Here is a 26,294-nt window from a genome sequence, read left to right as displayed (position 1 = left end):
GCTGGGCTGGAAGAAGCACAAGCTGGAATCAAGATTGCCAGGAAAAATATCAATAACCTCAGATATGCAGATGACACCACCCTTATGGCAGAAAGTGAAGAGGAACTAAAAAGCCTCTTGATGAAAGTGAAAGTGGAGAGTGAAAAAGTTGGCCTAAAGCTCAACATTCAGAAAACTAAGATCATGGCATCTTGTCCCATCACTTCATGGGAAATAGATGGGGAAACAGCAGAAATAGTGTCAGACTTTATTTTGGGGGGCTCCAAAATCACTGCAGATGGTGATTGCAGCCATGAAATTAAAAGACACTTACTCCTTGGAAGGAAAGTTATAACCAACCTAGATAGCATATTACTTTGCCAACAAAGGTCCATCTAGTCAAGGCTATGGTTTTTCCAGTGGTCATGTATGGATGTGAGAGTTGGACTGTGAAGAAAGCTGAGCACTGAAGAATTGATGCTTTAGAACTGTGGTGTTGGAGAAGACTCTTGAGAGTCCCTTGGAGTGCAAGGAGATCCAACCAGTCCATCCTAAAGGAGATCAGTCCTGGGTGTTCATTGGAAGGACTGATGCTAAAGGTGAAACTCCAATCCTTTGGCCACCTCATGCAAAGAGTTGACTCATTGGAAAAGACCCTGATGCTGGGAGGGATTGGGTGCAGGAGGAGACAGGGACAACAGAGGATGAGATGGCTGGATGGCATCACCAACTTGATGGACATTAGTTTGAGTGAACTCTGAGAGTTGGTGATGGATAGGGAGGCCTGGCGTGCTGTGATTCATGGGGTCGCAAAGAGTCGGACACGACTGAGCGACTGAACTGACTGAACTTTGTTTTCCCTGAAGTTTGATGACTCAGCAAGGGCCTTTGAGACCGTTGTTCTCTTTTCTAGGCCCAAGGACTCACCATGCATACCAGAAACTGGATGGATGGATGGAAGGAAGGAATGCAAGTGAATTGAAAGAATAAACAGTCTAGTGGTAACAATAGGAGTAGAAAGTTAGTATCAGGACTTCCCTGGTGACCCAGTGGCTAAGAAGCCACACTCCCAACACAGGGGCCCTGGGTTCAATAGAAGCCCTAAGTCCCCACTAAAGGATCAGAGATCCCACATACCACAGCTAATAGCCAAATAAACAAGTCTGCAAGCTACTTGAACCAGGCCTCCTACACTAGTCAAACTTTTTGCACACATATCATCTTTCTTTTTCCATCTCTTTGATTACTAAGGCACACTCTCAGTTTGTCCTTAAAAGGGGAAAAAAAGCACCACTGGAGGGAAGTGGTCATGAGCCTGGTCCTTTCCAGTTCTGTGTCCACATTGGTGGCATAGGTCTTCCTTTGAGGGCAGAAACAAACACCAATATGATCTCTCAAGCACCTAATGAGTGCTCTGCAATACATAATCTTCTCTCCTCACGTCTGCTGTCTCACACTGAGACAACACTCCCATTTCACAGATAGGAAAACTGAAATGAAGTGCCTGGGAAATTGCTGAGCTTGGAGACTTCCCACAGAGCAGAGGGGTGTTCAGGGGTCAGGACTGAGGCTGGGGTCCCAGGTGCCCCTTCCCTCCTTAGATCTCTCTACTCGCCCCTCTCCCTCTCCCAGGACCTCATCTGTCCCTGGGTTTCTCTCTGAAGAGCTGCAACAAGACAACAAACTCCCTTCAAGCAACAGCAGTCACAGGGATGGAAGTTAATTTCCACCAGGTGCCAGAATGCAGTGGGGTTTAAAACAGAAAGCAGGATGCCGAGAGAAATTAAGGAAGGCATTCATAAATGGAGAGCTACACCATGTTCCTGGACTAGATGACTCAATATTGATAGTGTCAATTCTCCCCAAAATGATCTGTAGATTCAGCACAATCCCAGTCAAAGTTCCAGCAAGTTTTCTGTGGAAGTTGACAAGGCTATTCTAAAATGTGTATGAAAATGCAAAAGACCCAAAACAGTCAAGATAGATTCCCAGGTGGCATAGTGGTAAAAGAATCCGCCTGCCAATGCAGGAGACCCAAGAGACGTGGGTTCAATCCCTGGATCGGGAAGATTCCCTAGAGAAGGAAATGGCAACCTACTCCAGTATTCTTGCCTGAAAAACTTCATGGACAAAGGAGCCTGGAGGGTTACAGTTCATTCGGTCGCAGAGTCGGACAGGACTGTGTGTGAGCATGCATGCAGATTATGAAGAACAAAGATGGATGACTTAAACTACCTGATTTAAAAATTTTCTATACAGCTACAGAGAAGGTGATGGCACCCCCACTCCAGTACTCTTGCCTGGAAAATCCCATGGATGGAGGAGCCTGGTAGGCTGCAGTCCATGGGGTCGCTAAGAGTCGGACACAACTGAGTGACTTCACTTTCACTTTTCACTTTCATGCATTGGAGAAGGAAATGGCAACCCACTCCAGTGTTCTTGCCTGGAGAATCCCAGGGATGGGGGAGCATGGTGGGCTGCCGTCTATGGGGTCACACAGAGTTGGATATGACTGAAGCGACTTAGCAGCAGCAGCATACAGCTACAGCAATTAAGACACTGTGATAACGGTTTAAGGGTAAACAGACAGAAGAGAACAGAGAAAACCCAAAAATAGACCCACCCATATACGGTCAATTGATTCAGGACAAAGACACCAGTGCAATTCAGTGGAGACAGGGTTTTCTCTGTGCCTCCAACCACCCTGGCCCCATGTGGGGCACCAGAGGTGGGGAGGAGGCTGAGAAAGATAATGGGGGGAGGGGACTCCCCACTTTTGGTGACAGGGGTTGGTCTTATGCTGTGTGTGTGTGTGTGTGTGTGTGTGTGTGTGTAAGAGGCTGACCTTCCAGTTGAGAGATGGCCTGGGAGCTCTGGCCAGCTTGGGGAGACCCTGAGAACTGAACAGCTTCCTCCGACTTCAAAGCCCATTTTTTCCGCAGAGGGATACTGCACTGTTGCGTCGCTGGACCGAGCCACACAGAACCAAAGGTGCACGCTAATGAAGAGCCGCTGCCAGGAGGGGCGTAGCCTGGACCCCCGGTCCCTCCAGCTCCAGAGTCTGCTTTATCCAAAAGCCAGGCCAGGCCAATTATTCCCCACCCCACCCCGTGTACACTAAGGATCTCTCTGGAGACCAGAGCAAAGGCGAGAGGCTTCAGAGGCAGCCGGAGGGCTTGAGGGCAAAACCAGGGGGCGCCAGGGCCAGAGGATGGCAGTTGGGGCCAGAGAGTGGTCAAGGAATCGTGATGAGAGGTGACCTCCCTGCCCACACCGGTGTCGTGTTTCACAAAGGCTGGAGCACAGAAGGAAAACAGGAGCCGAGGTTTGTCCTGCCCCTGCTTCTGGCGAGATCTGGAGGGACCAGGAGCTCCTGGGCTGCGGTTGCTCTCAGAGCGAAAAGGAGAGACAGGCCTGGGAGGCCTCCCCCTCCATAAAGACTGCGGCAGAAGGCTTGAGACAGAAGAGCTGACATTTCTTGAGGACGCCGTGTGTGCCGCTCCTTGCATGCCACCCCCGTACACTTGAATCATTTAATCCCCAGGACCGTGCTCTGAGGTCAGCACAATTACTAGCCCCACTTTAGATGAGATAACCGAGGCACAGAGATGTTAACTAACCTGCCCAAGACCACACAGTACTGAATGGTGGAGACAGGATTCAGACCCAAGTAGCCAAGCTGACCGCGACTGCCGGGGTGGGGCGTGGGGGAGGCGCTGGCAGGGTGTTGGGGAGCAGAGGGCCCCCCCACGCCGCGCCCCGCAGATCCGCCAGCCAGAGTCGGGTTGGGCGCGGTGCCTTCCGCGGTCGCCATGGCAACGCGAGCAGGGTGGGAAAGAGGGGAGACAGTGGGGGAGGAGAGCGGCCTCTGCGCATTGATCTCGCTTCAGTCAGATTCAATCCCGAGTGAAAATGGATTTTTTAATGCGTCTATTAGCTGCTTTGAAAACGCAAATTGAGTTCAGGAGAGACGGAGGCCGCCATCAGAAAACAATTTGGCGTCTGAGGTCCTGGGGTGCAGGGGTCGCCCCAGAACGAGGTACCCACCCCTCAAGCGGGAGCTTAAGTCTTGGCGAGGGGGAAGGGAGGAGGTACCCTGCGTCTGTTACCCCTCCCCAACCCCCAAGGTAAGGGGTTCTAGCGGGAGACAAGGGGCAGCTCTTCCATAGAAAAGAACAAATTGCAGGCCCCGGAGAGAAGCTAGTTCGTGAAGGGCACAATCCCGGAAGGCTTCCTGGATGGGGAGGATTCTGAGGGGCCTTTGAAAATTCACCTTCAGCAGATCCCAGGCTCAGGCGAAAAATAAGGCCCAGCAAACTTTGGCCCAGCGCTTTAGAATGTATGAAAGGCTGCTTCGCTAGCTCTTCCTTACTTGAGTCCTCCTAAGGGCTGCGGAGAGTAGATTGCTAACCCATTTTACAGTTAAGAAAATCGATGCGGGGCAGGTGTGTTGCCAGTATCTCTCAGGAAGGGCCCAGGCGGGCTAGAATTCCCCATCCCTGCTTTGTGAGACCCGCATCTCGGCGAGGGAAAGGAGCCGCAGGAGCAGGCCTGGGTCGAGGGCCTTGGGGAGCATGCCGGCTGCGGGTGGGGAACACAGCCGGCCTCTCCACCAGCGTTCAAGAGAGGTGCGGAGGGGGCCGGCAGTGGTAGGAAGTGAAAGGGAGGGACGGAGGGGTGCGGGTCAGAAACCCCATTACTTCTTTCCTTGTCCTTGCTGTGTGTGGAGGCTTCTTTGCATATGCAAATGAATCCATCCTCCCGCAATTACAGCGGTAATCAGGAGCAAATTACCTTCTTGATGTTTACTTTCAGCGTCCTTAATTAATCTGGTTATTAGACGATTAATGAAGCTTGTTTGGTGAGAAATTCATAGCAAGAATGGAAAAGGGGATGTGTGTGTATGAGGTGTGTGTGAAGTGGGTGGGAGATGGTGCACTTAGCCAGAAATAGAGGCAGTTCCCAGGAGTCCCCTCAGCCTTCCCCGCCTCTGTCTCCCTCCCCGCTGCACACGGGCAGACCTGCCTCTCCTTCCCCAAACTACCATTCTCAGCTTCCTTTTGCAGCCCATCACCTCCTCCAGGAAGCCTTTGTGAATTGGAAAAGTGGCCCCTCACATCCTCCAGATGAAGGCAGTGGCCGCACACAGGGTGGGAGGTCCAGAGAGTTCCCTGGCCACCTCTGTTGCCCCTGGAGCCCACTTGAGGCCCCCTAATTCTCACACTGCCTCATGTTCACTGCCCACCCCCCCAGATGGTGTCTAGAAAGTGTTCCAAAGATGGCTCTCTGCCCACTACAGGAAAAAGTAACCTCTTACCGTCTGTGGGCTGTCCAGAGGGTACTAAGTGCGTCTACTCCACCCCTACACAACACACTGGGTTGTGAAACCACCACTCGGCTTGAGAGAACGCTAAGATCATATTTCTTTTAATAATTTGCCAGTAACAGTCTGAGGCTCAGACCTGCTCATGCAGTAGTCAGGATTTCTCCTGAGGTACCGTTTCCCTAGGTAATATCTGGGGTTCCCAAGGACAAGTGTTCGTGTTTCACAGTTTTATCCTGGAGTCATTTGTAATATGATTTTTTTTTTCTCTCCAGTTTCTTTTAAGGTCTCTGGATTTCTACAGTTCTGCTTCAGTGTCTGTCTGGGTTTCTCTTTAGTTACTCTGCTTGAATTCTTCATGCTTCCTTCCCAGGATTTGTCTTTTTTACAATTTCTGGAAAATTCTTAATCAACATTATTGTTACCTCACTCAATCCCCTCAATTATCGCCTCTGGAATTCCTAGAAGGCATTTGCTAAATTCCTTATTCTATATCCCATGTTCTTTTTTTCCTCTTGTTCATATTTTTCTCTCTGTGCTGTGTTATGGCTAATGATTTCTTCAAATCTATTTTCCAGTTCACTAACTATCTCTTCAGCTGTATTTAATCTGCTATTTAACCTGTCCATTAGATTTTACATTGCAACATTATCATTTTCATTTCTGAGTCTATGTGTTCACTTTCATATTTGCCTGCTTTTCCTGGCCACATTTTTATTTCTCTAGTTTAAACAATTATTATTTTTTTTTAATATTCTGGATCTGACCATTCCAGTATCTTAAATCTTGAGGGTCTAATTTGGCCATTTGTTGTGTCACTGACTCACTCATGAGCAGTTCTTTTCCTCTTGTATTTTGTAATTTTGTATTGCAGATTCAAGGTTGGCTGGGTTCTACCCATACAAAACCTGCACAGCAGGAGTTGAGGGAGAGTGTGTCCTTCCCAAGAGAACTTGCTTTTGCCTTTGCGTTAGCCAGGTGCCTCAGGGGCTACCAATACACTTGGAGTCAATTTCACTACTGGGAGTTTCCTTGAAGGTACAAATGTTTCCCCTAAACCTCTGCATGGGGAGGCCTGTGGTTATAAGCCTGAGGGCTTTTCTTTCTACCTAGAACACAAGCTGCAATAGACAAGCCTTCTTACCGTTTCTCTCTGCCACTGGTGAACTGTTTCTCTATCCTTTCACGAGAGGTGTAGCTTTGAGAGCCTTGTTTTATGTTTTGTTTTGTTTTTATAAAGGTCTCAGTTATGACTCCCTACCATGAGTGCTCACAACCTATCTCTTTCTTCCTCATGAAGCCTTCAGCACCCAAGCCTCTAGGCCTTTATTTCTGGGCCTGGACAACTGTGTCCTCCAGGAGACATTTCTGGTTGTCACAACTGGGGAAGGGAGTTGCTTTGGCATCTAGTGAGTAAAGGCCAAGGTTGCTGCCAAATACCCTACAATGCAGAGGACAGCCCAAAATAATCTGGCCCAAAATGTCAACAGTGCTGCTACTGAGCAACTCTGATCTCGGTCATGGATAAATGTATGTGCAAAGGACCCGAGGTCTCCCCAAAGCTTCAGGGCTCCCTAACACTCAGGCTTCCAGGACCCCTTTTTTGTTTGACAGCCTAAAGATTTTCCTTGCATTCATTCATTCTGAAAATAGACATGCATTTAAAAAATAGTTGTGTCTTAAGAAGTCATTGTCTCTTATAGAGCACCTCTGGGTATTCTGTGGTGGGAGATGCCTCAGGATATCCACTGCCGCCTGCGTCCACCTCTCTACTGTTTGCTGCTCCCGCTCACCTCTTACCTTCTCTGTTTCACCCTTTCTCCCTGCGCCAGTGCACACCTGGAAACCCCAAGAATGTTACTGAAGGTTTGGGAGACAACTAAAAGAGCCTTGAGAGGGTACGATAATGTACCCACCAGCAGCAGTTACTGTTCCACGACTTCCCTCCTGCTCAAATCTCCAGGTCTCTCATCACCCTCACCCACAACCTCAGAAACAATGTCATCTCCTCACTTCAACCCAAGATTCAGGCCATTCCTGCAGCAAAAATATGCATCCCATCCCTTGGAGTCTGCATCAGGCTTGTCCACTCTGGAATCCAGAGCCGGGGCTACAGGAGGTGCTCAGTATTAACTAGTTGAATGAATGGATGAGGCCCTGCTTCCGGGTCTGGCAAGGCAATCATACTAAGTGTATGCATATTTCCTGTCTTCTGGGTTATTCAGCTTTAAAGTGACAGCATGTTGGGACAGCCACAGCTTTGGTCTAAATGCACATTTAGGAAAAACATTTCTCTAATGCTTCAAGGGCACAGGCAGGCTAGAGGAGCTCCTGATCTCCATAACTAAATAGCACTCTTGACCTTGCAAACTGCAGCATCTGTGCTCCAATTTGTAGTGACTTTACAGTTTCCTCCAAGAACAAATAGGGCGGATTTTTGCTTGTTTGTAACTACAGGGCCCAGCCTGGGATGGAGGAAAAGCTAAGGCAGCCTGTTCCAAAGCCTTAGTTCTCCACCTTCAGAAACCCAAACTGCTGCCACCCCCAACTGGCCTCACCCTGGAAAGAGCAAGGCAAGGTCTTTGTGACCCAAGCGGCCCCTGGAATTCCAAGGTCATTCACTCCATTCATTTGTTTCAATAAATATTTGCAGGATAACTCCATATGCACTGTTTCAAGCTTTGAAATTTAGTAGAAAATAAAGTCCCTGCCCACTCAGCACTTTTGTTCTCCTGGGAGAGACACAATCAATATACTATGGGATGGGAAGGGGAGGGGGTGTAAGATCTGTGAAGGAGAATGAGGCGAGTCAGTGGCTGGAGTGATGCAGGGTTTCGAATGGGGGTTTCTGATTGAGGAGCGGTCAGGAAATGCCTCTCTGGGAAGGCCACTTTGTTCATTGAAAGTAAGTGAGCCAGAAATGGGGGAGGGGAGAGAGGATTCGGAAGAGAAAGGGAAAGAAAGGAAGGAAAGGGGACTGGACAAACATCAGAGGGCTGCCCCACTGAGTCTCACAGGCCTTGGCTAGAGATCTGACGGGAACCCTGGAGGGTTTAAAGCAGGGACCTGAAAGATTGTAATTTACATGTTCACAAGGTCCCTCTGGCTGAAACATCAGACCTGTATGAGGGAGTGGGGACAGGAGGCGGGTTCTAAATAACCCAGGTTAAGTGTAGGAGGAAAGGGGCCAGGGCACAACTCTTTAAGAAAGACACAGCCATCACGGATATGACATAAACTGGTTAGAACCAACGAGGTCCGAGATGGTGGAAGATTCGCCTTCCAGTAGACCTTGAGGCTTGTTATACACCGATTGTAATACGATTAGCTAAATGACACACCCACAAGCACCAGGACAGTTCCAAGGCGGACCATAAAAGGCCAAAAAGGAGGCAGTGGCCCAGTTCCTGGAGGTTCCCACCCCTTCCTTGAAATAGTTGGAATAATCCTCCCACTCATTAGCCTATGAAATTACCCAGCCCATAAAAACTAACCACACCATGTTTCAGGGCCTCCTGCCTTCTAAGATAGCCCACATTCTGTCTATGGAGCGTGTTTCTCCCAGAGCCCCTCTCACCTTCCGAGATGGACTGCGTTCTGCCTATGGGATGTGTATCTCTCTAAATAAATCCTCTTACTGATCCCTTTGCCTCTCGCTGAATTCCTTCTGTGCTGAGGCATAAAGAACCTGAGCTTCATTAAGTTAACCATTAACCTCCTGAGACCAGGTGTACAATCTCAATTAAAAGACTGTAGGTTCGTCTCCCAGCCCATGAGTTCAAGTCTGGTTTTTGGCTGGGTTCGAGACCTATCTGAGCTGTGCAGGTTCATAAGGATAATGGTGGTTTGCACCAGGTGGGAAGAAGCGGTTGGATTTTGAAACTCCTACAGGCAAGTCATCAAGGACTGGCTGGCACATTGGATGCAGGGTGGTGATTAGGGATCAAAGTTGATCCCATGGTTTCTGATCTTAAGGCTGATGGGGCCTCTTATTAAGAGGAGAGAGAGGCAGGTTAAGGGGTGGTCAAACGTCTGGATCTGCACATGCTAAGGTGGATCTGCCTGGTGATGGGTTTCAGAATGTGCTACCCCAAAATATGGCACCTTGGATAGTAAATATTTTAAGCTGAGCATGTTTAAAAATAGCAGAAGCAGGACGGTCACCCGGAGGAAAGGAGCTTCCTCATCTCCAAAGACAAAATGATGACAAGATGGAATCTGAGAAAGGGGCCTTGCCAAGTTCCCCTAGTTAATTACACTTACCTTTCACTCTAACCTGTCACATTTCTATGCAACTGGCTACTCTTCATCAAACCTAGCACAAAAACACTCAGGTCTAACTGTCTCTTCAGTTTTTTGTTCCTTATGAAGGCTCGTGTGTCATCATGTAAAACTTATGTGAATTAAATGTGTATACTTTTCTCCTGGGAATCTGTCAGCTTAATTGTCGGGCCCAGTCAGGGTCCTAAGAGGGTCACGGAAAACTTTTCCCTTCCCTCTCCTGGCAAAACTGGGGACTGGGGAGGGGGCCACACAAGTCAAGTTCAGGTGCAAGAGCAGAAAACTGGAGATGCACGACTGGGAGCCAAAGCCACAGAAGAAGCCTCTAGGGAGAGGGCACAGCCAGAGAAGTAAGGGAGTCTGTGGTCTGAGCCCTGGACACACAAACATCCAGAGGTCATTAGCTGGGGCCCCATCCTGCTTAAAGCTTCCCAGTGGACCTCTGGCTGCAGGCCTCCAGGTCCTGGATGATTTCTGCTTGGGGTCTCTGACTAAATGCTGCTCTGGTCTCGTTTAACAAAGCCTAAAAGCAAGACAAAAAGATTGAACCGTTTCCAAGTAACTTAACCACATTCTGGACAAACCTCAAGAATATTTCTATGTATACAAAAATTACCAGCACCCTAGGAGGTAAAATTCACAATATCTGGCATCCAATGAAAAATTACCAGGTATACAAAGACAGAGGAAAATGCGATGCATAATAAGAAAATAAATCAATCAGTTGAAACCAACACAAAATAACACAATGACAGAACTAGTAGACAAGGATATTCAAATAGTTCTTATAACTGCACAAGTCATTTGGGGGGGCTTGTTCTACCTCAAGGACACTGGTGCTGGCAAACACCATTTTGGAGTCTTTCATCTAGTCTATTAGTGCCAGGAGCTTACCTACCAACCAGCTGGCCATTGCTAGTTCCAGTGCCCCCTGAACCAAAGAGACAGCCACACTGGGACCTACCCACCCCACCCCATTAATGAGCTGGCTCCAGCTCCAGGACCTGGCCCCACCCACCAGCAGGCAGCAGTCAACCAGGCCAGGGATCATCCCTGCCCACTTGTGCACCCACAATAACCAGCTCTGCCACAAGAGAAGGTCCACATAGGGGGCACCCCTTGAGCATATAGGTCTGGTGACCAGAGGGGAGGTGTGCTGCTGGGCCTCACTGGACATTTCCTGCATAAAGCCACTTTTCCAAGATTAGGAAGTGTAACCGACCTACCCAATACATAAACACAGAACACTAGGCAAAATGAGGAAACAGGGGAATATGTTCCAGTGAAGAATCAAGACAAAATCCTGGAAGAACTAACCAAAGTGGAGATAAGCAATTCACCTGATAAAGAGTTCAAGGTAATTATCACAAAGATGCTCAAAAGGGGCTTCCCAGGTGGTGCAGGGATTGGGACTCGGCACTCCCACTGCAGGGGACACAGGTTCGGTCCCTGGTCAGGGAACTAAGATCCCACATGCCCCACAGCACAGCAATAAAGAAAAATAAAATAAAGATGCTCAAAGAACCCAGGAGAAGAATGCACGAATACAATGAGAAACTTAACAGAGTCAAAAAATATAGAGTAGAACCAAGCAGAGGTGAAGAATACAATACAGATAAAAAATATATTTGAAGGAATGGCTCAAATGGTAAAGAATCTGCCTGCAACGCAGGAGACCCAGGTTTGATCCCTGAGTTGGGAAGATCTTCCAGAGAAGGGAATGGCAACCCACTCCAGTATTCTTGCCTGGGAAATCCCACGGTCACAGGAGCCTGGTGGGCTACAGCCCATGGAGTCACAAAGAGTCGGAAACAACTGGTTGACTAACACTTTTTTCAATGAGGATAGCTTAGGAGACCTCTGGAACTACATGAAGTATACTAATATTTGAATTGTAGGGGTCCTAGAAGGAGAAAAGAGTAAGAAAGGGGCAAAGAATTTATTTGAAGAAATAATAGCTGAAAACTTCCCTAGCCTGGAGACGGAAACAGACATCCAGGTCTAGGAATCACAGAGTCCCAACAAGATTAGCCTTCAGAAGTCTACACCAAGACACATTATCATTAAAATAGCAAAAAAAAAAAAAAAAAAAGAACCCACAAAAAAAACTAAAAAGAGACACTTGTAAAAGCAGAGAGAGAAAAGGGAAGCCTTGTACACTATTGGTGTGTATGCCAGTCGGTGCAGCCACTATGGAAAACAGTATGGAGGTTCCTCAAAAAATTAAAAGTAGAGCTACCATACAATCTAGTAATTCCACTTCTGGGTATTTTTCCAAAGAAAACAAAAACATTAATATGAAAATATATATGCACCCATATATCATTGCAATATTGTGTACTAAAGCCAAGATTTAGAAGCAACTGAAGTGCCCATCAAGGGATGAATGGATAAAGAAGATGTGGTATATATATATATATATATATATATATATATGTGTGTGTGTGTGTGTATAAAAATAATGGAATATTACTTAGCCATAAAAAGGAATGAACTCTTGCCATCTGAGACAATGTGGATGGACCTAGAGTGCATTAAACTAAATAAGATAAGTCAGGCAGAAAGACAAATACTGTGTGATTTCACATGTATGTGGAGTCTAAAAATATAAAGCAAATGAGTGCACAGCGCAGAGCCCCACTCACAGATACAGAGAACAAACTGGCGACTGCCAGACTGGAGAGAGATCGGGGATGAGTGAAATAGGAAGATTAAGAGGCACAAACTTCCAGTGATAGAATAACTAAGCCATAGGGACTGCCGTCTACGGGGTCGCACAGAGTCGGACACGACTGAAGCGACTTAGCAGCAGCAGCAGCAGCAGGGATATAATATATACCACACAGAGTATAGTTAATAACAATTATAACTTCGTATGGTGACAGATGGTAACGAAACATATCATGGTGATCATTTTGTAATGTATAAAAATATCAACTCACTATGTTCTATGCCTGAAACTAACAAATATTGTAAGTCAATTTTACTTAAATAAATAATCTTAAGTTACAAAAATAGAAACTATACAAAATGAAACACAAAGAGAAAAAAGATTGGGGAAAAAAAAAGAATAGAGCATCCCTGAGTTACTGGAACAAGGTCTCACATACATGTAATAGAAGTCCCCCAAGGAGGACAGAAACAGTTCTGAAGAAATAATGACCGAAATCTTAAAAAAAAAAAAAAGAAAGAAAAAGAAAAGAAAACAAAGACTATTAACCTACAGATCCAAGAATCTCAACAAAATGCAAGCACAAGAAATGCAAAGTAAACCACACTGGGGCACGTCATAATGAAACAGCTTAAAACCAGTGATAAAGAGAAAAAGTAACAGCAGCCAGGGGAAAGCGACATCACACACAAAGGGACACAGATAAGGGTGATGGCACATTTCTCCTTGAAAACAACAGAAACCAGAAGACAGGGAGTAACATCTTTAAAGAACAAAGATAAAGGCTGAAAGCTGGGAGAGGAGCTGGGAGACTGTGTTCGTCACCCAGGGGTGACAGGTGGTGAGGAAGTGAGGTCCAGAGGTGGCGGTGGGCCTGAGGAGAGGGTGGAGAGGGTGGTGAAACTCAGCCACAGGTGAAAGGTGGGAAGCGGAAGTTTAGGGGAAGGTGCCAGCTGCTGCTCACCAAAATGAAGAGCAAGGAAGCAGACCACGTTTAGGAGAAGACTGTGAGTTCCACTGTGGACCACTCACAAAGAGAGACCCCTGTAGAGCTGCAGCCAGTGGGGTGCTCAGAAGGTTTGGAAGCTAAAAGAGAGAGAAAGTTGGCATTTATTTGATGACCTATTAGGCAGGATAGGAAAAGCTACAACTTAAAAAATAATCTTGGGACTTCTCTGGGAGTCTAGTGGTTAAGACTCCATGCTTCCGATGCAGGAGGCACAGATTCGATCCCCAGTCGGGGAACTAAGATCTCACATGTGGCACAGCCAAAAAAAAAAAGGAAAGAAACCAATCTTGATATCCCAACATCCTAGCAAAAAAGGATATTTATCTCCTGTGCATACAAAGTTCACCATGGGACGGCAGAGGCTCTCCCCCAACCAGGGATTCAGAGACCTAGGTGACCTCCATCTTACCTGCCACCATCTCAACCCGCAACTTCTAAAGCTGCCACAGCAAGAGAAGGAAGGCCCTATGGAGGAGGTAGACCTGTGAGCTTCCAGAAGCGACAGGCACAGTTGCTGCCCACAGTTCATTGACCAGAACAGGTCACGTGGCCTCAACCCAACTGCAAGGGTGGCTGGGGTGTGTTGGGGAGCACACAGTGTGTTGGGAAAGCGCTGAGGAGGAAGAAGAAAGGAGTGAATGGACCCCGGCCTGGAGCCCCAGAGGAAGCCCTAGCATTTGAGGAGTGGGTAGAAGGAAAGAAGCCCCAGAGGAGGGCGGGCGGGGGGCAGAGAAGGAGAGGAAGGCGCGTCGTACTGGAGGGTGAGGCAGTGAAGGCTCCAGGGTGGGCCCGTGTCCCCTCCTGACCGCCCACGCTTTCCTGATGCTTTTGTCGTCCTAAAATCACCTTCAGGAGACATTCTCTCCATTCACAGGTGCAGACACTAAAGTTGGGTGCCTGCGTCACAGAAGCCAAAGCCGGGGTTCTAGCTCCAGACCCCTCAGTAGGCCTGTGTTCACCTCCTGCCCCTGCCAGGGCTGGGCACAGCTGTCCACCTCCCTGGATGGTGTGCACAGACTGCCCCTGCCCTCCAAGCTCAGACCACCCCCTCACCGCCCCAACTTTCCCAAGTACAAGCTCAGAAGGAACAGTGTTTACCGGGGAGATGGTTTACAGGGCTCTCGGAAAACCACAACTCCCCTAACTTCCTAGGTTGACCAGGATGGTGGTGGGGAGGGTCTTTCTGGGATCTTTCAAATCTTGACAAAGCTCTTGACTCTCCAGGCCTCAGTTTCCCCCTCGGCTACTGTACGCGTGAGGGGGCAGAGAGGATGGTTGTTGGGGTCCTGCCCCACTTAGACATCAGTTCTATACCTACTTCACCAGTGAGTCCATCTCCCACCCCATGACAGAGGGCAGGGCTGGCAGGCCCACCCAGGACTGGCCCCCGGCTCCCCAGTCACCCCCATCCCCTTCCACTGCCCCACAACACCAATAAAACCTCTTCTCCAATCACACACAGGCCCACCTGTGTGTGGGGCTGTGGGATGCCAACCAAGGGCCTGATTTGCATACTCAAGCCCCTCCCCCACCCTTAGTGTGTGCTCAGTTGCCATAGCAACCAGCCCCAAAAGACTCTCCTTTGCAGTTGCCTCCCCTTTCTGTACCACTGGAATGCTGGCTGTCTACCCAGGCTCTGGGGGCTCAGAGCTCAGTATTTCCATTAATGAATGAAGAAACGGGCCCAGAGAGGGAAAGCAACTTGCCCAATGGTACACATTGAGTTAGTAGCCAAGCCTGTGCTTAGAACCCAGGTCTCCTGCTTCCAAATCCAAGCTGTCCATCATCCTGGGGTGGGGGGGCAGGTGATGGGGCAGATGGGGGCTGTCCCCTATCCAATGCCCAGAACACTACATCCATGCTCCCCTTGGGCCTCCAGGGAAGACCTCGAGAAGCTGCAGTGAAGAAAGGGGCCATTGGACTTTGGGCAGAGACTCGGTGCTAGAACTGAGCGCTGGGGGTGGGGGTGAGGCTGTGGAGGTGGCGATTCAGCTATCCAGGTCCCTTTGGGTCTCCAGTCCAACGCCCTCCCCCCCAATCCAGTCATTCAACAATATTCATTATACGCTGTGTGCTGGGGACTGTTTTAGATTCAGCTTAAACTGACATTTGTGATTTGTGATCAAGCTAACAAAATGTCCCTGCCCTGGTGGGGCTGACCTTCCGGCGGGAGGATGAAGGCAAGGAGCAGGCCACAGGCACGTTAGGACGATGTCCGAGGTAAAGCAGGGGGGAATGCTTGCTACTTGACTGAGGGTAATCTGGAAAGTCCTTTCAAAACCTATCTGTCCCCATTCCACACCTTCAGAGCAGCTGATGTCTTGAAACATGACTCCTATATGATGACCAAACATTGCCGTGTTTCGGGAGCACCTGCTTTGACCCAGAAGCCTGAGGCTTTAGTGGTAGACTTTGAGATAGCACAGATGACAGGCTGGAAGATGTTTGGGGGAGGGGCCTCCCTAAAACAACCTGAGCAGCCTGTTGCCAGCACAGCCTGCAGGCTCCAGAGTCTGATTTCAGAGTCCTAGAAAGGATCACCGCACCACCACTCATGGGCACCCAAATAATGACTAAACGGCAGTAAATGGGAGATAAAGAGCTCAGAGCTAGAGAGAACACCAAGTCACAAGTTCCTGAGCGAGAACCAGGTGCCCACCTTGGCTGGCAGACCCCTTTCTGGGGAAGGGGTTTTGTTGATTTATTAAGGACATTTTCAAACATATGTAGCAGGCGAATAGTATCATGAACTCAGATGCCTGAGCACAGCTCAAGAATCATCAACTCGGGATTTCTCTGGTGGTCCAGTGGTTAAGAATCTGCTTTCCAATGCAAGGGACACACAGGTTTGATACCTGGTTAGGGAATTAAGGGGCTTCCCAGGTGGCGCTGTGGTAAAGAATCTGCCTGCCAATGTAGGAGACGCAAGAGACGTAGGTTCAATCCCTGGTCTGGGAAGATCCCCTGGAGTAGGAAATGGCAGCCCACTCCAGTATTCTTGCCTGGAAAATTCCATGGACAGAGGAGCCTGGTGGGCTACAGTCCATGGGGTCGCAAAGAGTCAGACACGACTGATCACAGAAAGAGCCCACGTGTGCAGCAATGAAGACCCAGAGCAGCCCCCCCAAAATTATCAACTCAGGGTTTCTCTGGTTTCAGCTCCATGCCCTTTCTGCCCACTGGAAACCTCTGGTTTTTCTGGAATACTGGGACTGGTTTTATAAGGAAAGAACTGGAAAAACAGAAGCTCCCCTTCCCCAAACCTAACCTCAAAGAGGAGGACTCCAGAAGCGGAGGTGCGGGGCAGCCAACAAGGGGGGAGTCTTGGGCAGAGTAGTCAGGGCAGACCATGAAGTTAGGGGGTCCCCAGGGGTACCTGTCCTGAGGATAGGGCTCCTAGTCCAGCTGATGGAGCAGAGGGTCCTGGTCGAGGGAGTCAAGTCCCATTTCCTGCCCCAACCTCATCTCTTTGTTTTCTTTCCCTCCTCTTTTCCCCCCTCACTCACAATAAAAACATAATTATGGGCTTTATAAAAAAAAAAAAAGGCAAATTATGGTGACATGCTTTAATTATCTGCCAAGCAATGGCGGGCTGAATTACACAGGCAGGGCCCTGGAGGTTACCTAAAAATAAAGCAAGAAGCCTCATTAGATGCTAATTGCTGCTTTTGCCAACTGAAGTGAGATTTTGGCACCGTGCACCATTCAGCCCTGGGGTGTCTGTAGAGAAGTCTAAGCCCTGGGAAGCTCAGAGTGCCAGGGCCAAGGCCTGTGGGGCATCGGGGCAGGGCAGGGCAGGCACAGGGGACATGTCCCTCTCATGCCAGGGATAGCCCCTCAGTCTCCCCTCAATGCTCAGTGGCTGGATGGAAACCCCAGGCTGGGGGAAGGGCACCCAAAAAAGAAAAGGGCCTCAGGACTTCCCTAGTGGTCAGTGGTTAAGATTTTGCTTTCTGATGCAGGGGGTGCAGGTTTGATTCCTGGTCAGGGAACTAAGATCTCACATGCCTCATGGCCCCGAAAAACACAAACAATGTTGTCACAAATTCAGTTCAGTTCAGTCACTCAGTCATGTCTGACTCTGCAACCCCATGGACTGCAGCAAGCCAGGCTTCCCTGTCCATCACCAACTTCCAGAGCTTGCTCAAACTCATGTCCATTGAGTTGGTGATGGCATCCAACCATCTCATCCTCTGTAGTCCCCTTCTCCTGCCTTCAATCTTTCCCAGCATCACGGTCTTTTCAAATGAGTCAGCTCTTCGCATCAGGTGGCCAAAGTATTGGAATTTCAGCTTCAGCATCAATCCTTCCAATGAACATTCAGGACTGATTTCCTTTAGGATGGACTGATTGGATCTCCCTGAAGTCCAAGGGACTCTCAAGAGTCTTCTCCAACACCACAGTTCAAAAGCATCAATTCTTTGGCGCTCAGCTTTCTTTATGGTCCAACTCTCACATCCATATATGACCACTGGAAAAACCATAGCTTTGACTAGATGGACCTTTGTCCACAAAGATATGTCTGCTTTTTAATATGCTGTCTAGGTGGGTCAAAGATCAAAGACTTTTTGGTCTTTATTGGTCCATGCCTGCTAAGTCACTTCTGTCGTGTCCGACTCTTTACGACCCCATGGACTGTAGTCCTCCAGGCTCCTCTGTCCATGAGATTCTCCAGGCAAGAATACTGGAATGGGTTCCCATGTCCTCCTTCAGGGGATCTTCCTAACCCAGGGATTGAACCCACATCTCCTGTGGGTCTTGCAGGTGGATTCTTTACTGCTGAGCCACCCAGGAAGCCCCAAAATGGTCCACATCAAAAAAAAGAAAAAATCTTTTGTTTTTTTTTAAAAAAAGGGCCCATAGTCTGACCTCTGACTGGGGAGGGGTCCCACAGCCCCCTAGAAGATAAGCATCCTCCCGTGGGCTTCCAAGGACCCTTCCCTGGGCCTGGAGGCTGAAGTGGGGTGGTGCTCCTGGAGTGGGGCTAAGAGACAACTCTCTGGGCCCCCTACCTCTGCTTCCACGGACCAAGAAGGCAGGATGGGAGAAACAGACCCCAGCACATTGGAACCCAGAACCAGCCCATCTGAGCTGGAAGGGATCCAAACTTGGATACTGCTCCTGAAGCTTAGCCCCCAGGGTCCTGGGAATTCCACAGAGGTGGCCCGTGTGCCCAGCAAGCCTGGGAGCCCAGTGGACTCCTGTTCTGGACAGTTAGCAGCTTAGTCTTCGTTTTGAGCCTCAAAAAGCTTTTTAGTGGCATTGTCCCCCCGCCCCGGCTACAGAAACCCCAAGGGCTGGTACCACCCCTGGCTTGCTCACTACTGCATACCAGGGCCTGGCTTGTACACACATGAGTGCGCGCAGGCCCAGTCACTTCAGTCACGTCCGACTTTTGACCACTGCTCTATGGACTGTAGCGTACCAGGATCCTCTGTTCGTGGGATTCTCCAGGCAAGAATACTGGAGTAGGTTGCCATGCTCTCCTCCAGGGGATCTTCCCAACCCAGGGATCGAACCCTGGTCTCTCCCACTGCAGGCAGATTCTTTACTGTCTGAGCCACCGGGGCAGCCCACACAGTACATAGTAGGAACTTAATATCTGTTGAATGAAAAAGGAAAGTGTTCTTACCAGATTTGTCTAGTTTTTCCCAGACTTTCTGGGTTTTAGGACTGAAAGTCCAGCAGCCCAGGAACTCCCTGGGACCCCAGAAACCCTAGGTCTGAACTCCACCCTCCATCTGCCCCACATAAACATATGTCAATCCCACATGTTGGCCTTTTAACACACAGCTAGTGTTAGGTAGCTTGGCCTTGCACTGGACTGAATTACAGGGCCTGTAAATGGACTTAAGGACCCTACCCCCAGAGCTTCTGGTCCAGCCAGCCTGGGGTGAGGAGAAACCCATAATTTGATTTCCTCCTATTTTTTTGCCCATGGCCATGCCATGCAGCAGGCAGGATCTTAGTTCCCCAACCAGGGATCAAACCCATGCATTGGGAGCACAGAGTCTTAGCCACTGGCCCACCAGGAAGTCCCCCATAATTTGATTTTCTAACAAGTCCTCAGAGATGCTGATGTTGATTTAAGATTCTTCTGCCAGAACACTGATTTACCTGGCCCACTGAGCTGTCCCTGATCCCCTGGGGAGCTTGTAAAACAGACCTGTGCCAGCCCCACCCACGGGACCTCAGATCGAGTCCTTCCGAATGACCATCCACCATCTCCATGGTCTAAAGTTCTGGTGGGGGTAGAACCTCCACTAGGTAATCCTGCTATCTTGCCCTGGGCAGGGCAGGGGCTGCCTCTGACCTCACCCCGGGGCCTCTCAGAGGCTGAGGCCCTAGGGGAGGGCTGAGCACAGAGCAGAGAAAAGGTCTCCAGGGGGTCAAGGCCACTGCAAATCCCCCCATCTTATTGAAATAGAAAATTCTGAAGATACAAATATCTGTCCACATTTTGTGGGTGTCCCTTGAGCCTGGGGATTAATAACATGGGATGGAAAGCAAAGATGAGCAGCCAGCGGGCCCTGGAAGTTCTCCCCACTGTGTGTGTCAGGGCCCGCCCCGTCTGCAGCACCTGGGGCACACCAGCCCCAGCCTCACGGGCCTAGGCCTCCATCGTGCCCACCATCCCACAGAGCTGCAGCAGGCCTGCCTTCCAAAAGTCCTGCTGGGAGCGGGTCCTTCCTCCTCATCTCTGCACCACAGAGCCTACTCACCTCTCCTCTGTACACCAGACCCCTGCTGGGAATGCACACCCCACCCAAGGCTTCCCCACTTACCCACTCACCCCCATTGTCCTGTTTCCTTGGGTCGTCAGCATCTCCAGGGCCCCAGGCAGGCCGGCCTAAGGCCCACGCAGAGCCCACGTGGCTCTGACCCTCAGTCTCCTCCTCCCTCTAGGAGGCCTTGAACTGCCCTCTCCTGAGTGCTAGGGGGACAGAGGGGGCAGCACCCGCCTTGGAAGGAACATGACTCTCCCTGGAACCTAGAAGGGGGCTCCACAGATATGGGGGGCACCTGGGGAAGTCCCGGGCTGAGTGTCACGCCCTTGGGTTCCAGGCCAGGCCCTCCGTCCAGACCCAGCCCGGCAATCACCGTAGGGGGACCCGCACCACTGAGGGGACAAGGTGCCCAGGCAGGGGGTGCGGTCAGAGAGCTGCCACCCCCCACATCCAGTTCCCTCACTGCACCCCTGCCTGTACTACACTGGGCACTGAGTAAACTCTATTCTGGGTGGCAGCCTCAGGGACCACCCTGCGGAAGCAAGAGGATGGCTGTGAGACCTCCTTCCCCACTCCCTCCCTTACACACATATTTAGTGAGCACATAGTAGGCGCTGCACACACACACACAGTCTCACCGGACCCCCAGGAGAACAGACTCCCAAGCCTGGCCCCCAGGAGTAGCCCCCCAGGCGGATAGAGGGGCCTGACACGTGATTGAACGCCCCACCTCACCTCTCACACATGCCCACACCTGCTCCACACCTGGGCCCTGCCAACCCCCACCCGGGCCCCTCCAGCGCCCCCGTCAGGTATCAGAGGAAGTGGGGCGGGGTGGCGGGGCAGGCAGGAAGGGGCGGCTCTGGCAGCTGCCGCCTGGGGCCTCGCTGTGTCGCTGGCTCTGTAATTTACCCCTGGCAGGGCCCAGCCCCCAAGCAGCTCGCTCCCCACCTCCCAACCTGCCACGGACGCCAGCTGCTGTGAACACACGCTCCCACTTGCTGGGGACAGCATCCTTGTGACATGGGTGTGATGTGGACTCACACCCACTGGAGCCTAAGCAGACAGACACTCCCACAAGACAAATAAGCTTCCCTATGGAGGTACAGCAGTGCACACACACACACACACACACACACACACACACACACAGACAAAACAGACAGACGCACAGGGCTGGGGGGAGACACACATATACACCTGTGCCACGCATCTGGCCTACCTGGCCACGTGCCACACACTCATCTCCAGGACAGCCACACATCATCCCAGCACCTGTGGCCTGGAGACAGGATGGGCAGGAGGGGAGGGCTCTGGGTGCTGGGAACCCTGCACCCAGCGTCTCAAGAGGAGCATTTCCTGGCTGGGAGGAAAGGAGGGGATCAGGTTATGGCTGGCCCCTACCTACCCCGGGACTCTCCAAGACCCCACCTGAGGCCAACCCAGGAAGCAGCCTCCACTGCCCTCCAGCCCTGCGTCCCTGTCACCCAGTTCCCCCTTCCCCGTAACCGCAGGCCCTCCAGCTTCGGGCTGAGCCGGGGGTCCGACCGCAGGCCCCTCAGTGGATGTGGAGCCGGGGTGCAAAACCATGTGTTTATTTTTATTAGAAATGTTCTTGGTATAAAAACAATCATGCGCTACACGTTGTCGTCAATAACCATCACCAGACACCCAGGCACTGAACTCCGTGTCATCGGCGGGAGGGACAGGCGGGCAGGCGGGCAGGACACACAGCAGACGGGCAGGGGGCAGGCGGGCAGGCTGCGGGCCACAGGCACGCACACAGAGGCCACCAGGAGGACGCAGCACTTGGCAACACACTCGAGATTTGCTTTTGTTTTGGCTTTTTCGTGTTTTGATTTTTTTTTTCTCCTTTTTTTCTCTTTAGCGACATGTAGGATTTGGCAAATCAGCAAGAGATGGCAGGGAGAGGGAAATGAAGAGATGGCGAGGAGGGGGCTGCGGACCGGAAACAAAAATGCACGAGGGGAGAGATGGGCGGAGCGCAGGAGAAAAGACGGGAGAGAGCTGGAGAGGCAGAGAAAAGGCAGAGAGGAGATACAGAAAAAGCAGAGAGCACACAGACAGAGACACATGGCGAGAAAAGGTGATAGAGAGACATGGAGACTGAGAGAGTCGCCAATAGGACAGGCAGAGACGAGGGGGAAAGCCAGTGCCGCGGGGGCCTCCCAACCTGAGCCTTGGTGGTTTGCAGAGGGGCCGTGGTGCAGGACGCAGGCAATCGAGATGGCCTGAGGCTTCCCAGCCCTCCATCCTCCTCCTGGCGCCTGCCTGACTTGTCCAGGCCACCCAGCAGTGACTGCCAGGGGTCCCACTGTCAGCAGCACCAAGCCACGTCTGCGGGCGCCCACAGGCGCGGAGGACATCGGCTGGGCCCCTGGGCATGGCCCTGGCCCGACGCACCATCTACAAGGGTCTCCGTCCTCCTGCTCCTCCTGGGTGTCTCTGGGGGCCGAGCTAGATGGCATGGTTGGTGTAGGTGACGTAGGTCTGTTTGGTGGCCAGAGCTGGAAGGAGAGAGACCAGGGAGCGAGGAGTCAGGGGCTGTCTTCATCCAACACCCCTTCCGCAGGCATGGCCCTGCCCAGAGCATCAGCACCCACCCCGCCCACTGAGCACTTCCCCCAGACCCATCCCGCCCACCCCCACACCTGGGCTGCCAGCCTGGCGGGCCCATCTGTCTTCACCTTGTCCCCCTAGGCGGACCCTCCTTAGAGCTCTCCTTGCTGACGCCATCCCTCTGTGAGTGTCGCCCCCCGCCATGCCCCCACCCCACGGAGTCCCTGCGTCCTCCTGATTCCACCAGGCTTTAAGAGGATCGTGTTTATTTCTGATATGATACAGTCTTCAAGTGTGTCCAGGGGAGAGTTTTTCAGACATGCAACACACACTTTAGAAACGCACATGTAAAGAATATACAGACACACCGCCTTGGGGGAATGAGCAGAAATTCGGACAGGGGAGATAAGGGAACCAGAGAGGGGTCTCAGGGGGCTGGGCACTGGGGTGTGTGCCTGACTCTGCCCGGAGATGGTGGGAGATGGAAGTCCTCGGAGCCCCTCAGCCTCGTCTCCCTCCCCTGCCGGGGGTCCTGTCTCACCCCAGCCCCAAGCCCCTCTTATCTGCATTCGTCACTCCGGCTTCCACTCACTCACCACGGGGGCCAGGGCTGCCTCTCTGGGTGTCTCCCCCCAGCCACGGTCAGCCCCCAACCCCACCCCGGGCGTCCTGAGTGCCTCCACTGCTGGAGTTCACACCTCACAGCCCCAGAAAGAGGCCAGGTAAGCATCACCCTCTTGGAATACTGAGGAGCTGAGGCCAGATGGGTGAGGAGCCCAGCCCGACTCCTGGGGTTTCTCCTGTCCTGCCAAGGTTCAGAGTCTCCCTCCATGACCTGCAGACAGCTCGGGGGAAGGTGGGGAGGCTGACCTGTGCTCTCTCTGCCGAGAGAGCAGACTGGATGGGGCACATCGTGGCACCCTCGGTCATAAAACTGCCTTGACTCTGTCAGGACCCTAATAGCTCAGAACAGCGGGGAGCATCTACCAGGCACAGCCAGAGGCATCTGCCTGAAGAAGGTGACATGGAAGATGGCAGGATGGTGGGCGGCACCCGGACCACCCCCAGCCGTCTATCTACCAGTTTTCATTGCCAAATTAAGGACCATATTTCCCAGACTCCCTTGCAGCCCAGAGTGGCCTCATGTGACCACATTCCTGCTAATGACAAGTGTCAAGGGCTGTGTGCAGCGTCCATACCATTTGATGAAAATAGACTGTTCCCATGCACAAGGAGTGGGAAATGGACCTTTATTGTTTTAAATCACTGAGATTTGGCAGAATTATTTGTTACCATAAAATGATCAAGCTCATTCTTTGGGGAAAAAAAAATAGATTGTTTCCTCCCTACTTCCTCTCTTTTCCGTTCTGTGCCCAGAAGGGACATCTAGGTCGAGTAGCCCCAGGCATGAGGATGAGGACAGCCCTCTAGGACCCGGCGGAAAGACAAGCAGAAGGAGCCCAGGTCCGTGCTGCCACCCGCCATGCACTAAGAGACCAGAGAAAAACAAATCTGATTGGAGCTGCTCTGTCCTGGGGCCTCTTTGTCATAGCAGCGTGACCAGAAGCTCACTCATACAGGTGGGACTGCAGCGACGCTCTCTCAGAGGGTTCCCCGGGTGTGGAAAGAAGCAAGGTTGCCAGGATGGGGTGGGCAAGGGGGACACCAGGGGACCAGTGGGGAGGCTAAAGGAAGAACTCTCTCCTGGCCCGACCTGAGAGTGGCTTTGTGAGGCAGGTGAGCTGAACTAGTCCCTGTCAGCGGAAATATCCAAGTAGATTAACCATCACTGGGCAGGGGCATGGAATTTCAGGTTTTAGGTGCTACCTAGACAGGTGCTACTGGAAGGCAATGGTGTCCACGACACCCAGGACAGCATTAAGAACCCAGCACATCACTACACAGTGTGTAAAGGACACCCACCTTCATTTCTAAAACAGCCTACGTCCCTCCGGGAGACTGGAGGACCAAGGGTGGACAAGGAGCACGGCTGTGACCTCAGGCAGTTCCTCCCCGGCCCTGCAAGGTCTCCCGGCCTACAGCAGGAGGGGAGCAGCCCTTTTTGCTGAGACTTCCTTCCCTTCAGCTGCTTCCACCTCCCCACCCACTCTCTCCCCCAAACTCAGAAAAAGAGCCGGCCACTGACTGTGACTCTCATATCCACGGGCCAGGCTACTGAGCATCAATTCCCCAGGGCTCCATCACCCCTTGGGTGAACTGATAAAACTGAATTTCCAAACCTGTAAACCCATCGGCAGCTCCTGGCTCGGAGGAGAAGGAAAACCTCAGCAGCAAGATCGCCGCTGACTGCAGGGGGCCCGGGAGCCTGAAGTGGGGGCGGTGGGGGCGCGGGAGAGCGGCAGGGACAGAGGAAGTAGTGGGGAGGGGTGGGACAGCTGGCCCCTCCTCTCCCTCCAAGACCAGAGCTGCCTACTCTAGAAAACCCAATCCGTGGGTTTCAGGACCTGGAAGCACCTTCAGCCCTCCACTATAAGCCAGCAGCCCCAGAGTCCTTCAACGGAGCCTCAGTCTGACCGTCTAGACAATGGGAGCAATGATTCCGCCCACGGCCCCCAGGAGCTGAGGCTCAAAAGGAAGAGCTGGCCACGAGTCAGGACACTTGAGGTCCAGCCCTGCCCTCACTGGTGTAGGGGATCTCAGCCCCTGCCATTTGGACTTTCTAACAAATTGAACCTCTCAGAACCTCAACTCCCTTATCTGTAAAATGGGGTGATCATAAACCTTTACCTGCTCTCAGAAACAGGGTAGATAGAAATACTCCCTAAACCCTGAAAAATGGTAGGTGAAGGGGCCGGACTAAGATATCGATGAGGACAGGATGGGGCCAGCGACACTCCAGGGCCAGCAGCAGCGTGGAGGGGGTGGAGGTGCGGCCCAAGGGCCCCAGCCCGTCCCTCACTGATGATGCCTGGCTGCTGGATTTCAGTGCCGCTGCCTCAGCTAACAATTAGCTGGGCAGTGGCGGCACGAGCTGTCAGCCCCCATTTGTCGTCCCCATGTTTTCTCGACTAATCTGCCTGCAATCGGGTCCCTGAATTATTTATTCTGTTGTTTGTTTAAAGATACGTGGCCTGCCAGTGACAGAGTGAAAAATGTCCCTGCTCCACGGAACGACACCTCCCCACTCCTCTGGCTCACACCCCCACGATCTGGCTGTTCCCAGAATTAATCACCCGGCTCCCGCCCAGAGCCTCCATGGCTCCTGTTGTCCCCGAGCTGAGAAGGTGGGGGCGAGGGAGCCGGCCGCCAGTCCTCAGTGCGGTGGGCAGTGAGGAGGACCAGCTCTCATCCTGCCCTCTAGCAGGAGGCTGGGAAAGCTGAGTCTCCCTTGCCAGGTCTGCACAGGGACCCCTCCTTGTCCCCAGTCCCCAGGTGCCAGTCTGAGTAGAGGCAGAGGCAACAGTGTTAACAAGGTGCCATCAGTCCCACCCCTGGGGTTCCCTCTGGCCTGTCACAGCGTATGCACACCACCCTCCGGGGTCAGGGTGGGCTCTGAGCAGGCTGAGACCCACTTGCTCTCATGAGCCCTGGAGCAAAGCGGGGGCTTGGGGGATGGGACCCAAGAAGGGTGAGTCTCCCTGGGAAGGAAGAAAAGGAAGTCAGGAGTGTGGGGTGGGAAGCAGCGAGGGGTCCCTGCTCAGGACAGAAGGACTTAGTTAGGGGCTGCCCTGGGGGTTTCTGCACGTCTGAGTGGACACGAAA

At 51.6% G+C, this 26,294-nt stretch overlaps 1 protein-coding gene across 5 annotated transcripts in view; it reads right to left on the bottom strand.

Annotated features, from left to right (window-relative positions):
- Positions 1-21,570: 21,570 nt before the first annotated feature.
- Positions 21,571-26,294, bottom strand: part of GRM4 (glutamate metabotropic receptor 4) — a 113,240-nt gene continuing 108,516 nt past the window's right edge. For all 5 annotated transcript variants that reach the window (XM_040249079.1, XM_040249081.1, XM_040249082.1 and 2 more), the window contains one exon: positions 21,571-22,519. In XM_040249079.1, coding sequence (XP_040105013.1) covers positions 22,470-22,519 — 50 coding nt within the window. In that variant the 3' untranslated portion in view covers positions 21,571-22,469. The remainder of the gene's footprint in view (positions 22,520-26,294) is intronic.

This window comes from Oryx dammah, unplaced genomic scaffold (assembly GCF_014754425.2).
Source record: "Oryx dammah isolate SB20612 unplaced genomic scaffold, SCBI_Odam_1.1 HiC_scaffold_11, whole genome shotgun sequence".
Lineage (NCBI taxonomy): Eukaryota > Metazoa > Chordata > Mammalia > Artiodactyla > Bovidae > Oryx > Oryx dammah.
This window is presented reverse-complemented; position numbering and strand designations above follow the sequence as displayed.